The sequence below is a fragment of the Tachypleus tridentatus genome, chromosome 13, assembly GCF_004210375.1.
Source record: "Tachypleus tridentatus isolate NWPU-2018 chromosome 13, ASM421037v1, whole genome shotgun sequence".
Lineage (NCBI taxonomy): Eukaryota > Metazoa > Arthropoda > Merostomata > Xiphosura > Limulidae > Tachypleus > Tachypleus tridentatus.
In genome coordinates, this window is record NC_134837.1 from 63675475 (window position 1) to 63694817 (window position 19343).

At 35.2% G+C, this 19343-nt stretch overlaps 1 protein-coding gene across 1 annotated transcript in view; it reads left to right on the forward strand.

Moving 5' to 3' along the window:
• Window positions 1-1568: 1568 nt before the first annotated feature.
• Window positions 1569-19343, forward strand: part of LOC143239121 (uncharacterized) — a 66761-nt gene continuing 48986 nt past the window's right edge. The window contains exons 1-2 of the mRNA XM_076479963.1: window positions 1569-1679; window positions 16477-16604. Of these exons, the coding sequence (XP_076336078.1) occupies window positions 1634-1679; window positions 16477-16604 (174 nt within the window). The 5' untranslated portion in view covers window positions 1569-1633. The remainder of the gene's footprint in view (window positions 1680-16476; window positions 16605-19343) is intronic.

Here is a 19343-nt window from a genome sequence, read left to right on the forward strand (position 1 = left end):
CACACCACCATCATAATATAATTCATTGTATTTGAGTGTGATGGGTACTGAATAAACAAAACTTATGTCCACAGCAAAAGCTAAGACGAATAAAAAAAATATTAAGCTTCTTCTCAGAAATTATATTTTCAATTTTACCTGTGGCGAAAATAAAAAGAATCCCAAAATATCAACATGGTATTCTATTTTTCAGAACTTAATCAATACTGAAATTCGTAACGATAACATAATATAAACTGTTACTTCAACTCTTGTCTACAGTAATTAAATTTGGTTTTTCTTCTTTTTACCTCCTTAAGGCTCATATGAGTAGGTTTCAGTATTTTTCTCTCAAGAGCTTAAACTATTCAAGTGATAGAGATTTTAATTTGGGAAATGGAGATTCTGATTCGAATCCATGCGATATCGAGAAATATTCTCCACATTTTAAGCTGTAGGTGCGTTAAAAGAATAGCAGTAAATCTCTTTTGCGAATGGGGATGGGAGATGAGGGGCGATAGGGTACTTCTAACAGGTTTTTCTCCCGCTGGTTAGTAGTTCAGCGTTACGAACGGCGGCAGAAAGTCTTAATTGATTTGCCACAAATACAAAATCCTTGGTCCTTACAAATGGTTCGTTAAAAGAGAGTATTTGTAGTCATTTTCCAGGACGCTAAAAAATTACTAATCAGTAAAATGCTTCCTTTCATGCAAGTTTTTTGCACATCTGGGAACTTCAACTTCTAACATCCATTTTGTTTGTTTGTTTGACTTATCGAGTTATTTTTCCCCCTGGTGTTTTAATGTTCTGTTAGCCACTGATATCATCGTAACAGATCAGAAATTCTTTGTTGGAGTAAACGTTCCTCACGAAATGGACGTTTTATGTATTTCAAATAATCCTATATTATGGTTATAGTCACTTTACTGTACTTGTTATATTTTGACAATGTTTGAGGCAACATTGTAACTATGAGATATAATATCTGAGTTTCATTAACATTGGTTTTGTGGAAGAAATTCCACACGACTTTATCTTACGTAACTGAGTCAACGTTTTAATTATTACATGAAAAAAGAAGCCCTTTGGTCTAATTGTTAGTTGGAAAAGAATCTCCACACGCTCACACATCTGAATGTTAGAAATAACTGTGAAATAGCATAATGTTTAGTTTCTCTACTGTTAGCTCTTGTTATTCGAAAATTAAGTTAAAAATTCACTACTTTAAACATATTGTAAATGTATTTTATGAGCAAATAAATACCATTCTAGTTTTAACTTGTAACAGTATTCCAAACTTGCACACGTGTTTTGTGGAACTAAGACATTTTGTGGCCTTTTAGACTTTAGGTGTTTATTACCTCTCTTCGTGGTTTTTATATATCTCCCACTTCCTATTTTGGATATTTTTAAACGATATAAGCAGAATCAAACTTTAGCTGGCTTCTAGAGATAAAAAGGAAAATATTATGTTTTCTAGTATTGTTGTCGTGACAACACGAGTTGTTTATATCGTTGCCAAGGAAACCTTTAGAATTTCTCGGCGCAGTAAATTTCTAAAACCCGTCAAAAGTCTCTGCTCGCCAAAAGGCAGATAAGAAAACATATGGACCGCAAGGGCCGTTTCCTGTAATTCAGTGCGCTATGCGAAACCATGGTTGCGACATCTAATCCTCATCATCTCACCACAAGTTACTCAGGTAAGCTGACTAGGAATGCCAGTTAATAAACTGGTACAATGAGACAAAGAAGTTTGACCTTGTTGTCAAATACCCGGATCTTAACCTTAGAAGTTGTTCTGCTTCTAGAAAAACAACGACAACAAATGATATATTTCAATATAACATTACTCACTTTCAGTCGTAACTAAGTGCTCAAATCAGACGCATAAACATGTGTTCTTTCTACTGGTTTTTATTTTAATATTACTCTGTGAGGTTTTTACTCAATGTTTTTACAGACCAATGCAATATACACGAAACAAAAAGGATGGGTTTTAAAACTTCCTCTTTGTAAACTGTATTTGGAATTTTCTTGCTGCATGTTTAGATTCGAGATTTAACGATTTTTATTTGTAAGACATTTTACTGAAAATCGAAACTCTCCCTTTTCAAAACTGTTTCAAAGTCTTGTTGATAAGGAAACGTGGATGTTTTGAAACATCAAAACGGTACCATTTGGTAAAACATGGAGAATAAGAAATATTACTAGCTATAAAACATTGTTGAACATAAAACACTTGAATCATAAATATGCGATATGTGACCAATTAACTTCTTTCTGTATTGTTTAAATTTGTGGTTAACTTAAGTTTAATTTTTTAAAATTTATATTTGCGTTTTCTCTATGTTATTCTCAACTTACATGATAAAATCCATAGCTTATCCTAGAGTTTATAAGCACAATAGGTCGGTAGTTTGTTTGTTTGTTTTGAATTTCGGGCAAAGCTACACGAGGGCTATCTGCGCTAGCTGTCTCTAATTTAGCAGTGTAAGATTAGAGGGAAAGCAGCTAGTCATTTCCTCCCACAGCCAACTCTTGGGCTACTCTTTTACCAACGAATAGTGCGATTGACCGTCACATTCTAACGCTTCCACGGCTGAAAGGGCCAGCATGTTTGATGCGACGGGGATTCGAACCCGCGACCCTCAGATTACGAGTCGAACGCCTTAACCCACCTGGCCATGCCTGGCTCAATAGGTCGGTAGAAATGTTTTCTTTCACGATGTTAAAGCATTTGTGTGGTTCAAAACGAGCAATCAACTTACGTTTGAGATCTCCAAAACTAACTAGCGCACACTTCAGTTCCTAGTTCCTACAATAGTAACAAAAACGTAAGAGCAGAGAAATAAAAATACGAAATTTAAATAAATATACACTAAAACTAATTACCACAAACATTAAAATTTATCAATGAACAAACCGAAAGCTTAAAACAAACAAAAATTAGTTTGAAACAAACCAATTAGTAAACATAGTAAAGGAACTAACAAACTAATCAGAACTAAATAATGAATTGTATTACAATTTAGAGTTTTTACAGTAAGTAAGATTAGTTTTGGAACAGGTACGACTTTTTTGATCACTTAAGTACACATATTATACTGTTCTAAAACTAATCTTACTTACTGTTAAAGTCGTAAATTGTAATAAAACATATTTTATCAGTAAGCAAACTCAAGCCAAAACTGCTAGAAACTCAAGTGTTAAAATTAAAAAGAAATTACGCAGAACCTACCTATCTGACAAACTTGAATAAAGAAATAAACTCATCAAAAACAGTTGATATACATAGACCAAAGCTAGCGTACATCCTGAGACAAACTGACTCTTCACAACTACAATACACACCAAATCTACGAAAAAGACACATTAAAACCAGTTTGCATACGCACAAAAGAAACACGAATCAGGAATAAATAGATAAACAACAAAACAAAGAAACAGATTCATGAGCACTAGTGAGACACGCAATAAACCAAAGAAACAGATGTGATAAACTTAAGTAGCATACGCACTAAAAGAAAGAAAAACACGCACTAAAGCAGGCTATCACATGGTTTAAAAGAATTGTTAGTTAATTAAGTACAAAACGACACAACATGGTATCTGTTCTCTGCCTCCTAGGCTTTTCGAAACCTAACTTTTAGTGTCAGAAATTTAATGACTTAACGCTAAGGCACTTTCAAAGAAAGAAACACGTGCCAGCACAAGTTAGATAAACCACAAAATAAAAAGACGTACTAAAATAAGTTATTATGCACAATAAAACAAAGAAACACACATATTTAAAGAAAAAAACAAACGTACCTGTTTTTAAAGGAGAAACAATTAAAAAAAATACACTGCTATCTCCGTTGTTGTACCAGAAATGCAGTTTCACAGTTGCGATATTTACTTTGTTTGTTTTTTTACTGTTTCTGGCAATTCACCTCATTTGATGGTCTCTTTACTGATGTATGAAACAATTAAATTAAGTTATGAAATGGGCTACTCTTCCGAGCCACACAGAGTAAACAGTTTTACAGGGGCTTTGAGCCATCCCATAATTTTGTGAAGTAACAGAAAAGTGAACAAATAAAAGTATGCACTCATTTTGTATTGCAATACTCTTTTTGTCAACCTAAAGATGACCTGAGAAGGTCGAAAAGTTGTTCTGTACTTTATTTTAATTAAAATTTTAATACCCATACCAGCCGTCTTGAGAATATATTTTCACTTCGAGTCGGTTTTTCGTCATCACGAATCAAGAAATTATACGGTTTAAAATCCAACTTTTTGCCATTGTTTAATTCATGATGCTATTTTAAAAATGGCAAAACATAGTGTGTAAATAAGATATTTTTCTCTCGCATTTTAAAGAATGTTTTGTGGAGTGTAGGATCCCTGATATGTATAAAATTAGTAACTCATCTAGCTGATTAACTGTTGATATGAGGATGAATAACTAAGGAACCACTCGGAAATTTTCTCATGCAAGCAGAAGTACCTGTCTCCAGTGATGGGAAAAGATAAAGTTAATATATCAGTTTAAATTATTTTTATGGACTTCAAAAAGGTTAATTGTGTTGCACTCTTAGTTTCACTCAGAACCAAATCTCTGAACTACTTATACTGCCTACTGCAAAAGTAATCAATGAGTATTTCAATCATGATAAGAAACATTCAACAATAACATAGGTAAATCAACAATTGTATTATTTAAGTTACGTCACATTTTGAAATATGAATTACAGTGTGGTTAATTCCCAATAATTTAATGTAGACTATCCTGCTTGAGAAATAACATTTATCATCAATGATATTCGTGCCTGTTCTTTTATCATTTTACGAGTGAATGTTGAGGTTTGCCTGCGTACGCAGCTTTTTAAATATGAGACAGACGAACTCTTGGACAGACATGGTTCGCAGTATATAACCCTAACAGACAGACACGTTCATTTCACGGTAAAGGTATAGGGGTCCACGGGGATGTGACATAGGTGGATCCTTTGTTACTTCGAGGGAAATTTATATCTAAGGTTATGTGCGAGATTTGGTAACAATTTGTACAGCGGTTTGCCAGTAATAAAGCTGCTGAACAGGAAGCCGAGATTCGAATAAGGATGTGTCGCTAGTTTTATATTAAGAATGGCTATGCTTGAATTCCAACACATGGCTTAGCACTCAACTCTGAAACTACGAGCCACAGGTTTGAATTATTGTCGCCGAATACGCTTGATTTTTTTTAACAGGAGAGGGGAGTAGTAAATTCCACTATTCATTGGTAATAGAGCAGCTCAAGAGTTTGGCGGTGGGTGTTTTTGACTAGATGTCTACTTTTTATCACTGCTAATTTAGGGGAAGCTACCTGGGGAACATCTGTCAAGTCTGTTCGAGAACCATTGATGATCCATTAGCACTCAAGGTGTCCTAGTGGTCATAAAGGGTATCTGAACTATGATCAAAAAACACTTGAACTCTAGCCTGACCACATAGGCACTGTGTGTAGTAAGATGTAATTTATGTTTATATGCCCACAAACAAAAATACAAAATAAATTGTATGTCTATCTGGAAATATATAGATATTACTAAATATGAATAAAATAAATAATAATAATATCGGACTCAAATGTCATTTTCATATGAAACTGGTCTCGTAGTGCGTGTGTTTATAATATTGAGAGTCCAATTACAATGTCTAAATATTCTTACAGCTCATTATAGTAAGGTACAAGAGTGAAATTATACTAAATAATATTGATAAAACACAACGGCCCCTTAATTCCCCCTGTGTCATTGTAAAGTTACTAAAACTTGTTTCACTGGTTTTATCTTTGTATTATTTGTTTGTTTTGAATTTCGCACAAAGCTACTCGAGGGCTATTTGTGCTAGCCGTCCCTAATTTAGCAGTGTAAGACCAGAGGGAAGGCAGCTAGTCATCACTTCCCACCGCCAACCTTTGGGCTACTCTTTTACCAACGAATAGTGGGAATGACGGTAACATTATAACGCCCCCACGGCTGAAAGGGCGAGCATGTTTGGTGCGACCGGGATTCGAACCCGCAACCCTCAGATTACGAGTTCGAACGCCTTAACCCACCTGGGCATGCCGGGCCTTATCTATGTATCTATCTTCAAATTTAATAAATCTTTAATACTTATATGGGCTTTATTATAGCTTTACGTGATTGAAACAACCAATGAATAATAAAAAACGAGTCTGTTCAAAATATGAGGATTTAGATAGAAATGTTCACATACAATGTTTTCATGTTAATAAGTTTTAATTAGATCGCGTAAAAACCGTATTATTACTTGGAATACATTGAAAGTTTCTTTCGTTCCCTATAATACCAATCGTTCGCAGACAGGCAATGCTTTAGAAAGAAACGGTTGGACTAATCCTGCGTCAATAAAAACAGAAATAGCAGATATGGATATTTACCAACTCTGATTGGATATCCTTAAATTATTGAAATAAAATATACAGTTTCAGAAACTAACATATTAATTTTACCAAGTTTCAAGGCCCGGCATGGTCAGATGGTAAGGGTGGTCGACTCTTGATCGAATCCCCGTCACACCAAACATGCTCGCCCTTTCAGCTGTAAAGGCGTTATAATGTGACTGTCAATTCCACTATTCGTTGGTAAAAGAGTAGCCCAAGAGTTGGCGGAGGGTGATGCTGACTAGCTACCTTCTCTCTAGTCTTACATTGCTAAATTAGGAACGGCTAGCCCAGATAGCCCTCGCGCAGCTTTGCGCGAAATAATAAAAACACAGAAAATGCAAGTAAACTACATAAACCTGCATTTCACTTCAACAATGTGATACTAGTAAATATTTTGTATATGTAATAAAATATCCAGACGTAAAACTTAAAGTTACAATGGATTTCTATTGTCTTATTAAATTTGATAAAAACTGTTTTAACTACTGCTTCTTTCACAGCTACGAGCGTGATACTGGGAAATAAGGGGGTAGGATCGGAAAAAGTAATAGTTACTTTTGAGAAAGCTACACTATGTAAAACTAGAAATGCAACATGAGTTTGTTCACGAACCATAGGTTTAGTAGATAGATATGTCATAAAAACTACGAAGACAGCTTTAGTTTGTTCATTAACCATGGGTTTAGTGGATAAATACACCATAAAAAACTAGGAATGCAGCATCAGTTTGTTCATGAGCCATAGGTTTAGTGCAGGGATGGGCAAGTTATTTTTTGTAGTGGCCACAACTGTGGCTAATAAAAACAACGTTGACCACACTATTCAAAAAATATTGAAAGTTGTTAGTATAATCGAAATAAATACATTTCAACTAACCTTCCATGTGAAAATTGATGGGGTTTTCATCAATAAGTTTCGTGAAATCTGGCTTAGTATCTATGCTCAATGAGCATCTTAGCTCTGCCTCTAAATTTATGTCAGTAAGCCGAGATCTGTATCTAGACTTGAGAAAATCTTGCGTAGAAAATATTGACTTACACCCATCTGAAATTGCTATCTTTAAATTTGGAAGACGCTTATGTTTACCTTTTATGTATTCTACACTTTGCAAGTGAAGCATCTCGTCTTGAAATCCACATTTGTTCAAAGACAAAAAGATGTAATTTCCTTACTGAAATTTTCTAAGTCAAATTGAAATGAATCATGCAGAAATTCAAATGTCAATTTCAAATTTTTAAATTCGGAGAAACTTTATTTAAATTTTTGAGATAGATTGTTGATCCAGTTTACATAGAGATCATCTTTAGCATTAAAGAAATCATAGTCCTTATTATTTTTTAGAAAACTATTCAACTTTGCAAAATGTGTCAAATCATTCTTTTGTAATTGTTCCACAAGGAGGTATAGGTTTACTTGAAATTTATGAATAGACTGTGATTTCTTGCTTATTATTTTACCTCTTCTCTGAAGCTTTGTATCCAAATTATTCAAGTGAGCCATCATGTCACACAGAAAGTACAAATCATGACAAAGTTTCAATTTCAGGGAAATTTTCAATCTAACCTTTTTCAACAAGATACTCTTTTAAATGAGTAAATAAGGAAGTAAATCGTTCCAAGACTTTTCCTCTATTTAACCATCTTACACTTGCAAAATCAGTAAGATCATCAAAAGTACAGTCACTGCTTTTCAAATAATCAACAAACTGTTGATGGATGAGAGCTCTTCCACTTCTAATATAATTGACAATTGTTACAACAATGTTCATCAAATTTTTCAATTCATCACTTTTAGATATCTGAGCACATAAAGTTTCCTGATGCAAAATGCATTGGAAAGATGGCAGCATGGACTTCACATTATTTTGAATTAAATACTGCTTGAAAAGAGAAACAACTCCTAATTTCGCCCCAGTCATGGTGGGAACACTGTCTGTTGACAGAAACCAGTTTTTTAAAATCCAGATTGAATTTTTTTGACATTTAAAGAAATTTTTCAAAGATGATTTTTCCACATGTTCAATCTCATAATCCACAAAACCCAGCATTTCTTGCCTCACTTGAAGATCTGAAGTTACATTACGAACCCAAAATATCAATTGTGCAGTGTTACTAACATCTGTTGATTTATCTAATGCTAAAGAAAAATACAAACAGTCTTTTAATTGCTCAAGCAACTGATTTTCTATGTGTTTCGCTAACTTCAGCATTCTGCGGGCAATTGTTTACCTTTCGAAAAATGTCATCTTTTATTTTTGAATCTAAATTCTTTAACAGAGTTTCAATGAACACAATCAATATTTCTTTTACAAGTTCAGCATCAGAAAATGATTTCTTTTTTGAGCTGTAATCCAAGCTACTTTATAGCCAGCTAACGTAACTAGTTCTATCGATGATAAAAATATTTTTAGGCCTCCTTTTGTTCATAAAGTTGTGCTTTCAGACGGCTAAATTCATCCATACGATTTTTACTATCAACTGGAAATTTTACATCAAATTCGTTGCGAAAATTGTTAAAATGTTGCTTGAGGTTTTATACTTTATTATTTCTAAAATCTTTGTTACACACAAGACACACTGGCTTATTATTTGCTTCAATGCAAATTTCAACTCAACTTTCATTAAATTCTCGATTCACGTTTTTCCAGTCACGCACCATTCTCTTTTCGACAGTAATGCCATAATTAATTAAATTGTCTTTATTTTCTGAGTGTTCACCATCATCTGGATTATTTTGTTTTTGAATTATCCACTTACCCATATTATGGCATTAAAAACAAAATATATTTAAACACTTGAAAGTTGTACAATAAAAATATGTTTGAAAGCGCATGCAAAACAACGCACACTCGAAAACAAACATCTAAACCAGACTGACATGACAAAATGGGTGGAGTCTGTGGCAGTGATGAAGCGCGCGACATTAGCAATGACATGAGGCAGTGCAGTTGCTGATTGCCAAATTTGCGATAAAAAATAAATGATGAAAAAAGTTGATTCCTAAACTCGAGCTGGCTAGAATTGTGCTATTCTGGTTTAGTGGATAGATATATCATAAAAACTAGGAAGACAGCTTTAGTTTGTTCATGAACTACAAGTATAGTAGATAGATATATCATAGAAACTAGGAATACAGCATCAGTTTGTTCATGAACCACAAGCTTAGTGGATAGATATACTACAAGAACTAAGAAGACAGCGTCAGTTTGTTTATGAACCACAGGTTTAGTAAAGGGATATATCATAAAAAATCTGTAAACATAGCTTTAATTTGCTAAATAATACATGTTTAATAGTTTGTACCATGGAAAAAACATCGAACTATTGGTTTATATAATATCACTCAAATTTTGTATAACCTCAAAACTTGAATAATTTTCTTTTTCAACAAAAGAACGAAAGACCATCTGTGTAACTGTTAGATCTGGAACGCGTGGACTCGGACCTCAACCTGTTGAGACTTAATTACTAAAAGATATCAATTTGTTACATTCATTCAAGAGGATCTGGATCTTTCGAAAAAACAAAAACAAAACCTAACTCAGTAATTTAGAGCTAACGTCCCAGTTTTAGAAAGGAAGTTTAAGTTAGCCTAAATTAAAACGTTTGAGTGAATTATTTAAAACTCTTCAGATCACGCTGATATTGCATTTTTTCTAGCAATGTTAGGCAAATTAAGATTTATGCGTAGTTTCATAAACTATTACACAGTTTGGTAAATGTTGTAAGGCTATACGCTTCTGTCCCTAACTGTAAATTGCTGATCAGCAGAAAGGCAGCTTGTCAACAGCTCCCTAACATCCGTCATTCTGAGGAAGTGAATCCCACCCTTATGATACCCCTGCAACTTAAAGTGCAAGAACACTTTGGGGTGTGGCAATGAACCGAACTTGGTTCGCTAACTGATATCTAGAGCTCTACCGAAAATATTCTAAACAAAGAAAATAACTTTTTATTTAAGAAAAAAGAAAGAAAGAAATATGTATTCGATTAATCGTCAACTAGAATATATTTTCAATATCGTTTTCTTTTATTTTCGTTCCTGGGCGACTCAGGGGTACATTTGAAGATTTAAAGCGTTAGGATTGTAGGTTTGACGAAGTACAAAAGCTGCCGCGCATGTTGGCGCTGAAATGAATGTACTTATTTTTTGATAGATGAGCTAAATGCACTTTGAATTGTACGAAACTTCCTTGAAGTGTATTATAGAGGCTTTGGTTTGATTTCAGTGGGCCTGGCATGGCCAAGCGCGTAAGGCGTGCGACTCGTAATCCGAGGGTCGCGGGTTCGCCCTCCCAGCCGTGGGGGTGTATAATGTGACGATCAATCCCACTATTCATTGGTAAAAGAGGAGCCCAAGAGTTAGCGGTGGGTGGTGATGACTAGCTGCCTTCCCCCTAGTCTTACACTGCTAAATTAGGGACGGCTAACACAGATAGCCCTCGAGTAGCTTTGTGCAAAAAACAACAGATTTCAGTGATTCTCCCAGTTTTTCTTTCCACTTTTTGTTCAGAATAAAAACCTTACAACACTTGCTTTTAAACTGGTTTTGAATAAATTTTAGATAATATAATCTATTATATATGCGTGTGTGTGTATATATATATGTAATGTAGTAATATTTTATTGCCAAATTAAAAAAACTAGGGAAGCATGATACGGATTATTTTTTATATTTTTAATTTTCACTTCAAAAGATGCGCATGCGTAAATGTACTTTATAAATGTTTTGCTCACGACTACTGCAGGCATTGAAAGCAATTTTTCTTCAGCAGTTGCGCAACGTTTCATTATTTTTTGTGACGAACTTTATGTATATAGGTTTCTCTACTCAACAATCTAAATCAATATGTCTCGAGCGATGACGCATCACTTTATACAGTATTTTTCTGTAATAACCTGCTTAACTTGGGGCTTTCAACAACTGCTACGTTCGTTTTTGTATCTGTAGCTGTGACAAAATGAACGACGGAAAAATGTTACGGTTATTAATAATTTCTTGGACATTGGACGTCACATACGAACCACTTTCTTGGATTCATGACAAACCATAACTTAACATAAACTCACATTGCATTTATAATAAATTTCGAGAGAACGTTAGTTCAAAATTAGTTCAGAGCTCAGATATGTGCATTATTGTGCCAGATGTCTCAACTTTAATCACTCACTCTTAAATCTTTTCGTGAAAATAACAGAAAATCTCTTTAGTTCTCTGTCAGCTCCTGTACCATGCTTTCCACATAAAGTTGTGGATTAATCTCAGACAGATGTGAAGAAATAGATAAATAAAGTTAGTTTACTGCTTTGAAACAATTAGCTTTTGGGTTACGCTGTATTTCCTCTGTCAGTACACGTTGCAACTACGAAGTTGCATAGAGACGTTTGAATACTTTATATTAAAACGCTTTTGAATCTGCACCACATCATTACAAACCAAGTTAATAAGTAGTTTTTATGGCAATAAGTCCTGTCCAAAACACACCAACGTTATCTGTATGCCTTTCATAATCCATCTAGTGTGCGAGAATGACGATTTTCATGTACTTTTTTCTTTTAGACGAGTCAATCGGTCAGAAATCTAAAGGCGATATGTCCGGCGATTTGACCAGTAATGAATTAATTTTCCAGGCACGAGGAAGTTAAAATGATAGTTGATAGCATTATTTGCTTCGCTTTTCCAGGTACAAATACTTCTTGACAGTGTCTAGCACCTCTGTTTAATGGACATGAAGGTTTTTCTTTCTACTGATTTTTGGTTTTGCAGAATCTCGTCTGTTTACTTATGACGGCAGGGCTATGACGTTTTTTAGGCCTCTTTGTAGATGCTTCTTGTTTCTCAAATTGATCTACGCTTCTTTGTTTTCAAATATCATTAAATACAAGGGATATTAGCATTTTAAAAAAAAATTCGATTTCAACACAACTGTATGATAAAAATATGATTGAAATATTTGGCTTCATAAAACGCAATTACTTATTCTTCCCAACAGCCATTAGTTTTTTTACCATCTACGACTCACCACGACTTAGTATTGACTGTGAGGTTTCACGTGATTCGTTTATTAAAAATCGTCCTAATACAACTTACCAAACACTATCAGTTTCATCACCATCTTATATATAACTTGTTTATTTGTTTCGAATTTTGCGCAAAGCTACTCAAGGACTATCTGCGCTAGTCGTCCCGAATTTAGGAGTGTAAGAATAGAGGGAAAGCAGCTAGTCATTACCACCCACCACCAACTCTTGGGCTATTTTTTTACTAACAAATAGTGGGATTGACCGTAACATTATAACGCCTCCACGGCTGAAAGTGAGAGCATGTTTGGTGTAACGGGAATACGAACCCGCGACCCTTAGATTACGAATCGAGTGCCTTAACCACCTGGCTATACCGGGCCATACACAACTTACTATCAGTATTCAGTCGAATTTCATGACAGCCAACCCTCCGTAAACCTGAGATAATACAAATGAATGGTTGTGGAAATAGCAATGCTCTGATATCTTAGTGAAAAATAGTTAGCTTTTTAAATATAAATAAGTTTTATTCATTTTCGCAGTGTTTTCTAAACATAAGCAAAACAAAGTAAAATTATTTATCAATGTGGCATCCCCTGGTGGTAAAAGCGCCTGACTCGCAATCTGAAGGTCGTGGGTGCGGATTCCCTTCACCGAACATGCTTGCCCTTTCAGTCGTGGGGGTGTTATAATGTGTCTATCAATTCCAGCTATTCGTTGCTAACTAGCACCTTCCCTCTAGGGAAGGTAGCTAGGCATCACCATCCACCGCCAAATCTTGGACTACCCTTTTGTCAACGAATAGTATGTGAGTATGTAAATTGCGATGGAGATTTGAACCCGCGATCGTCAGATTACGAGTCACGCGCCCTAACAATCTGGCCATGCCTGGCTTCCGTGTAACTGGATTATGAGTCCAAGAGCTTAGGTTCGCATCCGGTTACCACGTGCTCTTCACATTGAGTCCATGTGTGAGTCAAATAAGAGTAACCCGAGGGTTGATGGCAAATACTGCTGATTTCTACCAGTTCAAAATTTGGGAATACTGTGTAAGGTATGTTAGCATTATATGAATATTCTGAAGATAACGAATTAACACCGGCTCGAAAGGTTCCACAATTTAATAATGGTGAACTCAGCTATGCTTTTAAAATCACAAAAAATTCGTGGTTTCTTAGCTTATAGTTTCGATGTGGTTTTGTGATTAGCTTGCTGGGCTGCGGACTGAAGGTACAATATTCGACCACGCGTTTTCAATTATGAACGTTTTAAATAATTTAACATTCAGTCCTGCTATTCGGTTATAAGAAGTTTTGTAGACGGCGAGTGTCGCTGACTAGTTACCCTTTTTCTGATCAACAGTCGAAATAACAGTTGGTTATGTCTAAGCGTCTAGTTCTTGTAGTGTGTATATGTTTTTCAGAATAAGAAATAACATATATTAAATTAGTAACTATAGTTGTACCATCCAATCTATTGTGTCATAATAGAGCAGTTAACTGTTCAGTCTTATATAACGCAAATTGCTAAGTTCAGGTCCGAAAATTCTCAGATTTCGAACGTTCAATCATGAGAATCCATTTGGTGCCAGCAATTACATAGCTAAAAAACTTTAATCCCAAGTAATAATAAACCTTGACTATATTTACAGCTAGTAAACTCTAATCCTAACTTAATAAACCTTGCTATGTTTACAGTTAGAGAACTCTAATTCTAACTTAATAAACTTTGACTATATTTACAGCTAGAGAACTCTGATCCAAACTTAATAAAGCTTGAGGATACAGTTACGACAGAAAGTGTTCGTACTCCGGCGTCCCGAGTGGTTTTTTGCTCATAAATTATCTTTATAAGTTATGTCACAAGTAGAATAATGAAAGTATAGTATATTATAAATATTATACTAACACACATCTACATAAAATTTTGTGTAAATTGAACGACAAATAAACTGTTTATAAAAAATAACCAAAAATAGGAGGAGCAGAAAGTGTTCATGCAGTTCAGAATGTGTGAAAAAACTGATATTCCCGTAAAAGATTTGTTTAGTTTGGAGAATAAACTACATTATACCATTCCAGAACTGGACACTGGGTTCATAATTATTGGAATTTATCCATCAAAAAATGTACTTCCGGCAATTTAGCGCCGTCTCCGTCATTATCTGCTTGGTCATCATGGCGAACAGGAAACAACTGTCCAGTAATTTAAAAATCCGAATTATTGTAAAACACAAGTCTCGTGTGTCTCTTTCCGGTATTGCAACACAACTTAATATGCCGAATTCTACTGTTCAAAGCATAATTGTCAAGTTTAAGCTTACAGGATCAACTGCTAACCTCCCTCGTTCCGGACGTCCCACCAAAAGTCCAGAGAGAACCAAGAGGAAGGTTCTCAGTGAAGTTAGTAGGAACCCTCGTTCAACACGTAATGACATACAGAAACTGGTAAGGGAAACTGGGATTGAAGTAAGCACCTCTACAGTTACGAACATGTTACGATCTTCTAGGTTCAAAGCATGCCGTCCATATATAAAGCCTGTTCATTTAGAAGAACGATTGAAGTACGCAAGTATGGAAGACTATACTTTGGTCAGACGAGACTAAAATCGAGCTTTTCGGCCACAATGATGTTCGCTATATTTTCCGTAAGAAGGGGAACGAAATATTTCAAAGAACACCGTCCCTACAGTTAAACACGGAGGTGACTCGATCATGCTATGGAGTTTCTTCAGCTCTTCTGGTGTAGGCAGCCTTCACCGCATCAAGGGAATCAGGAAAAAAGAAGAGTACGTTAATATATTAGGCACTTATATCAAGAATGATGCTCGGAACTTGCGGCTTGAGCGTCGTCGGATCTTCCAGCACGACAAAGACCCTAAGCACATATCGAAATATGTGCAATCCTGGTTGCAGAGGAACCATATAAGCGTTCTGTAGTGTCCATCGCAGTCACCCGATCTCAACCCAGTTGAAAACGTTTAGTATGAGCTGAAGACCAGGGTTCATCAGCGTCATCCGAAAAACTTGCAAGAGTTGGAGGCCTTCTGTGAAGAAGAATGGAAGAAAATACCAGTACTGTCAAACGATCATGGAGGGCTATGAGAGAGATTGCGCCAAGTAATTCACCTGAAAGGCTACACAACTGACCATTAAAATAGACGTACGAACGCTTTCTGCCCCTTCTATGTTTGGTTATTTGTTTATAAACAGTTTATTTGTCGTTCAATTTACATAAAAATTTATGTAGATGTGTGTTAGTATAATATTGATAATATACTTTACTTTCATTATCCTAATCGACATACTTTTTAAGTTATGAGCCAAAAAACCATTCGGGACGCAGGGGTACGAATACTTTCTGTCGTAACTGTATTTACTATTTGATGGTGCTATTGGTCCAGGGCAGGATTAGAATTCTGTAAAGGGACTCTCGCGAGTTGAACAGAAGTTTCACATGACTGTTTTAAAATTTCACTGGATATTATTAGTTGATAATAACGAAATATAAGTATGAACTTTTATAAATCTATTTGTTAAACAAGGATGACCGTGATATTCAAAACCGAATAAACACTTGCTTGTATTTTCTCAAACTTTCAGATGATAAGTTTACATGAAACGTCACTGAAAACTGACCATATTCCACCTAAAAGTCTTTAGTAAGTCACCAAGATGTCATTCTTTAAGTTCGTTTTCGTGTTGTCATAAAGATCTTCTAGTTTTACTTTTAGTCTCTGTAAAGTTTATCAGTTTATTTCTTACATTCCGTAATAGGTGATACCTTACATTTAATCTCTAACAACAACTAAACCTTGTTTTATTTTCCAAACATTTTATCATTAATATAACACAACACAAACTTTCTATTTCTGATTCTACAGGATTGTTTTGCCTTACATATTAAACGTACAATACTATTTGATATTATTCTTGCTTAAACACGTTACCCTGAACAACATTTTCTCATTATTAATATATATATATATATATATATGTATATGTATATGTATGACTGTTTTCTCTTTAATTTTTATAGGTTTGCTGATCTTTGCCGTTATAGCTTTATCAATCAATCCATTTATGATCATTGGTGAAACAGCCGGAAGTAACTACAGTATCTCTAATCAATTTACAGACGTAACGCCACCTTGTCCACCCAATCAAGTAAGTACCACAGTTTGTGATAGAACTGGGTTGGATCGATGGAGTATCACATATTAATTTGAACTACCATACAGTAGCTGTTCATGAAAAAAAAAAAATCTTAGGGATTTATTTTCTTAACATTTGCACAGTGTTTGGAGCTGTAGGTAATTTTTTCAGGTGCATTGTTTGATGTACTAAGTTTATGTGACGTTAAAACCGTCATGGCTTAGGACACACGAACCGGAGACCAGGGTTAAAAAAAATGTGACCACGCTCCTCACTTTTAACAGCAAATGGAGAATGTTTTTAACAAGGAATGGGAACTCATCTTTTTCCAACAGGCGGCCCAAAGCGACATTTAAAGCTATTTTTCGACTTTTTAAAATGATTTCGTCCGAAACAAGTTGGGAAAAAAAGTATTTCAAAAGATAACTTGAAATCTTAAAATTTCAGTTATAGTTTTATATTGTAGAAACTTTATTCGGGTACATCAGACATAATGTTTTTCAAAAGTTGACATCATGACGTCAATTTTTGTGAGACTCAGTAGGTATGTGATCACTCGATGAACGTCGGAGATTTAATTCAGATGTTTAATGGGGGTGGCAGCTTTTGCACATGGCTCACTCAGACATTTTTTGCAATTATAGTTTGCCCCCCCCCACAACTTTTGTAGTCCTTTCAGCCCCATTGATTTAAGGTTTCAAATTAAACATCTGGGTTGGATGATTTTGCCCTAAAACATTCAGTTCGAACAGCATCGTAATATCGTGAGAGTATTTGATCGTATTACTGTAGCACTTCTGATAATGATGTTTTAGCTTGAATGTTTTTTTCATGCATCGTTTGGTTTGAATTTCGCGCAAAGTTACACGACGGTTATCTGTACTAGCCATCCCTAATTTAGCAGTGTAAGAGTAGAGGAAAGGCAGCTAATCATTACCATCCACCGCCACCTCTTGGGCTACTCTTTTACCAACGAATAGTGGAATTGACCGTCACATTATAACGCCCACACAAGCATGTTTGGTACGACGGGGATTCGACCGCGCGACCATCTGATTACGAGTCGAGTACCTTAATCACCTGGCTATGCCGAGCCTTCATGCAAAGTACAATTTATTTATTTTTAGGCTGTAGATAATAATCTATTATTACACCCAAGAGACAGACTCAGCTGTGTTATTACTAACATAAAATGTATAAATTAAACTATATAATAGTTGTAATGTAGAAAAAGGCAAAGTGTGATAGGAATGTGTTAAACAATGCTCGGGCCCGTCATGGCCAAGTGTGTTAAGGCGTTCGACTTGTAATCCGAGGGTCGAGGGTTCGAATCCCGGTCGCACCTAACATGCTCGCCCTGTGAGCCGTGGGTGCGTTATATGTTACGATCAATCCCACTATTCGTTGGAAGTTGGCGGTGGTGATGACTACCTGCCTTCCTCCAGTCTTACACTGCTAAATTAGTGACGGCTAGCGCAGATAGCCCTCGAGTAGCTTTGTGCGAAATTCAAAAACAAACAATGCCCATATAATACTATATTTAGAAGATACTTGTGTAAGGGATCTCTGCAACGTTCACATGATACTTTCAACAGAGGATATGGTTTGAGAGAGAATATTTTAAAATGTCTCTGTACTGCATTACTTTAAGTCACGACTCACAATTAATTTAGAAATTTTGGTAATATAAAATTTATATAATTAAATGTATTACGTTAGCTGGTTGAGTTCTTAGATATATATCACCTTCGTGGTATCTTTAATTAAACAAAATTTTATTTTTATCAAATGAACCCAATAATACAGTTTAATAACAAAGATTTATTCTACAAACGCCAATCATGGTTGTTTTATTTGAGTGTATAATAAGTACTTAAGATATAAATGTTTTTTTTTTTTTACAGTGAATCAGTCTGAAACATGTCTAGACTAGTTAGTATTTAGATAAATATTTATCTTGTACGGTTATTCTTTAATCCAACGATTTATTCTCCTTTCTTACTCAGCTAAGCCTTACTAACCCATTGTCTTCCAATTGGTCAGCAGAAATTTATGGACTTAAACTCTAAAATCTTGGGTATGATTCCCCATAATGGAAATAGTGCAGTAGGTCTAACACAAATAAGGCCCGGCATGGCCAGGTGGTTAAGGCACTCGACTCGTAATCTGATCGCGGGTTCGAATCTCCGTCAAGTCAAACATGCTCGCCCTTTCATCCATAGGGGCATTATAATATTACGGTCAATCCCACTATTCGTTGGTAAAAGAGTAGCCCAAGAGTTGGCGGTGGGTGGTGATGACTAGCTGCCTTCCCACTAGTCTCACACTGCCAAATTAGAGACGGCTCGTGTAACTTTACTCGAAATTCAAAAACAAGCAAACAAACAAACTAGCACAAATAAAGGAAAACAACCTTTTCATTGGATATTCGATTGGAAAAAGGGGTGTTTGAGCCAATCACTATTTTTGATAAGTACATTATTCAATAATCTGATTCAAGTTTCAATTTGGAGTGTTTACCTCACTGAACCTTTATACGATAGACGAATGCTTAGATTTCCAGGAAAGAATAATCTGAACATTCTAAGATCGAGTTGAAGAAATTCCTGACAATTTACTGAAGATAATATTGAAGATTAGTTTCTTCATTCATCAAACGAACGAAGGTTTATTTTCTTGGTCATTCTATTATTTTTTCATCTTCTTAGCTTTAATTACTGGGAAAAATATTGGATTGTTTCATGTGTGGTG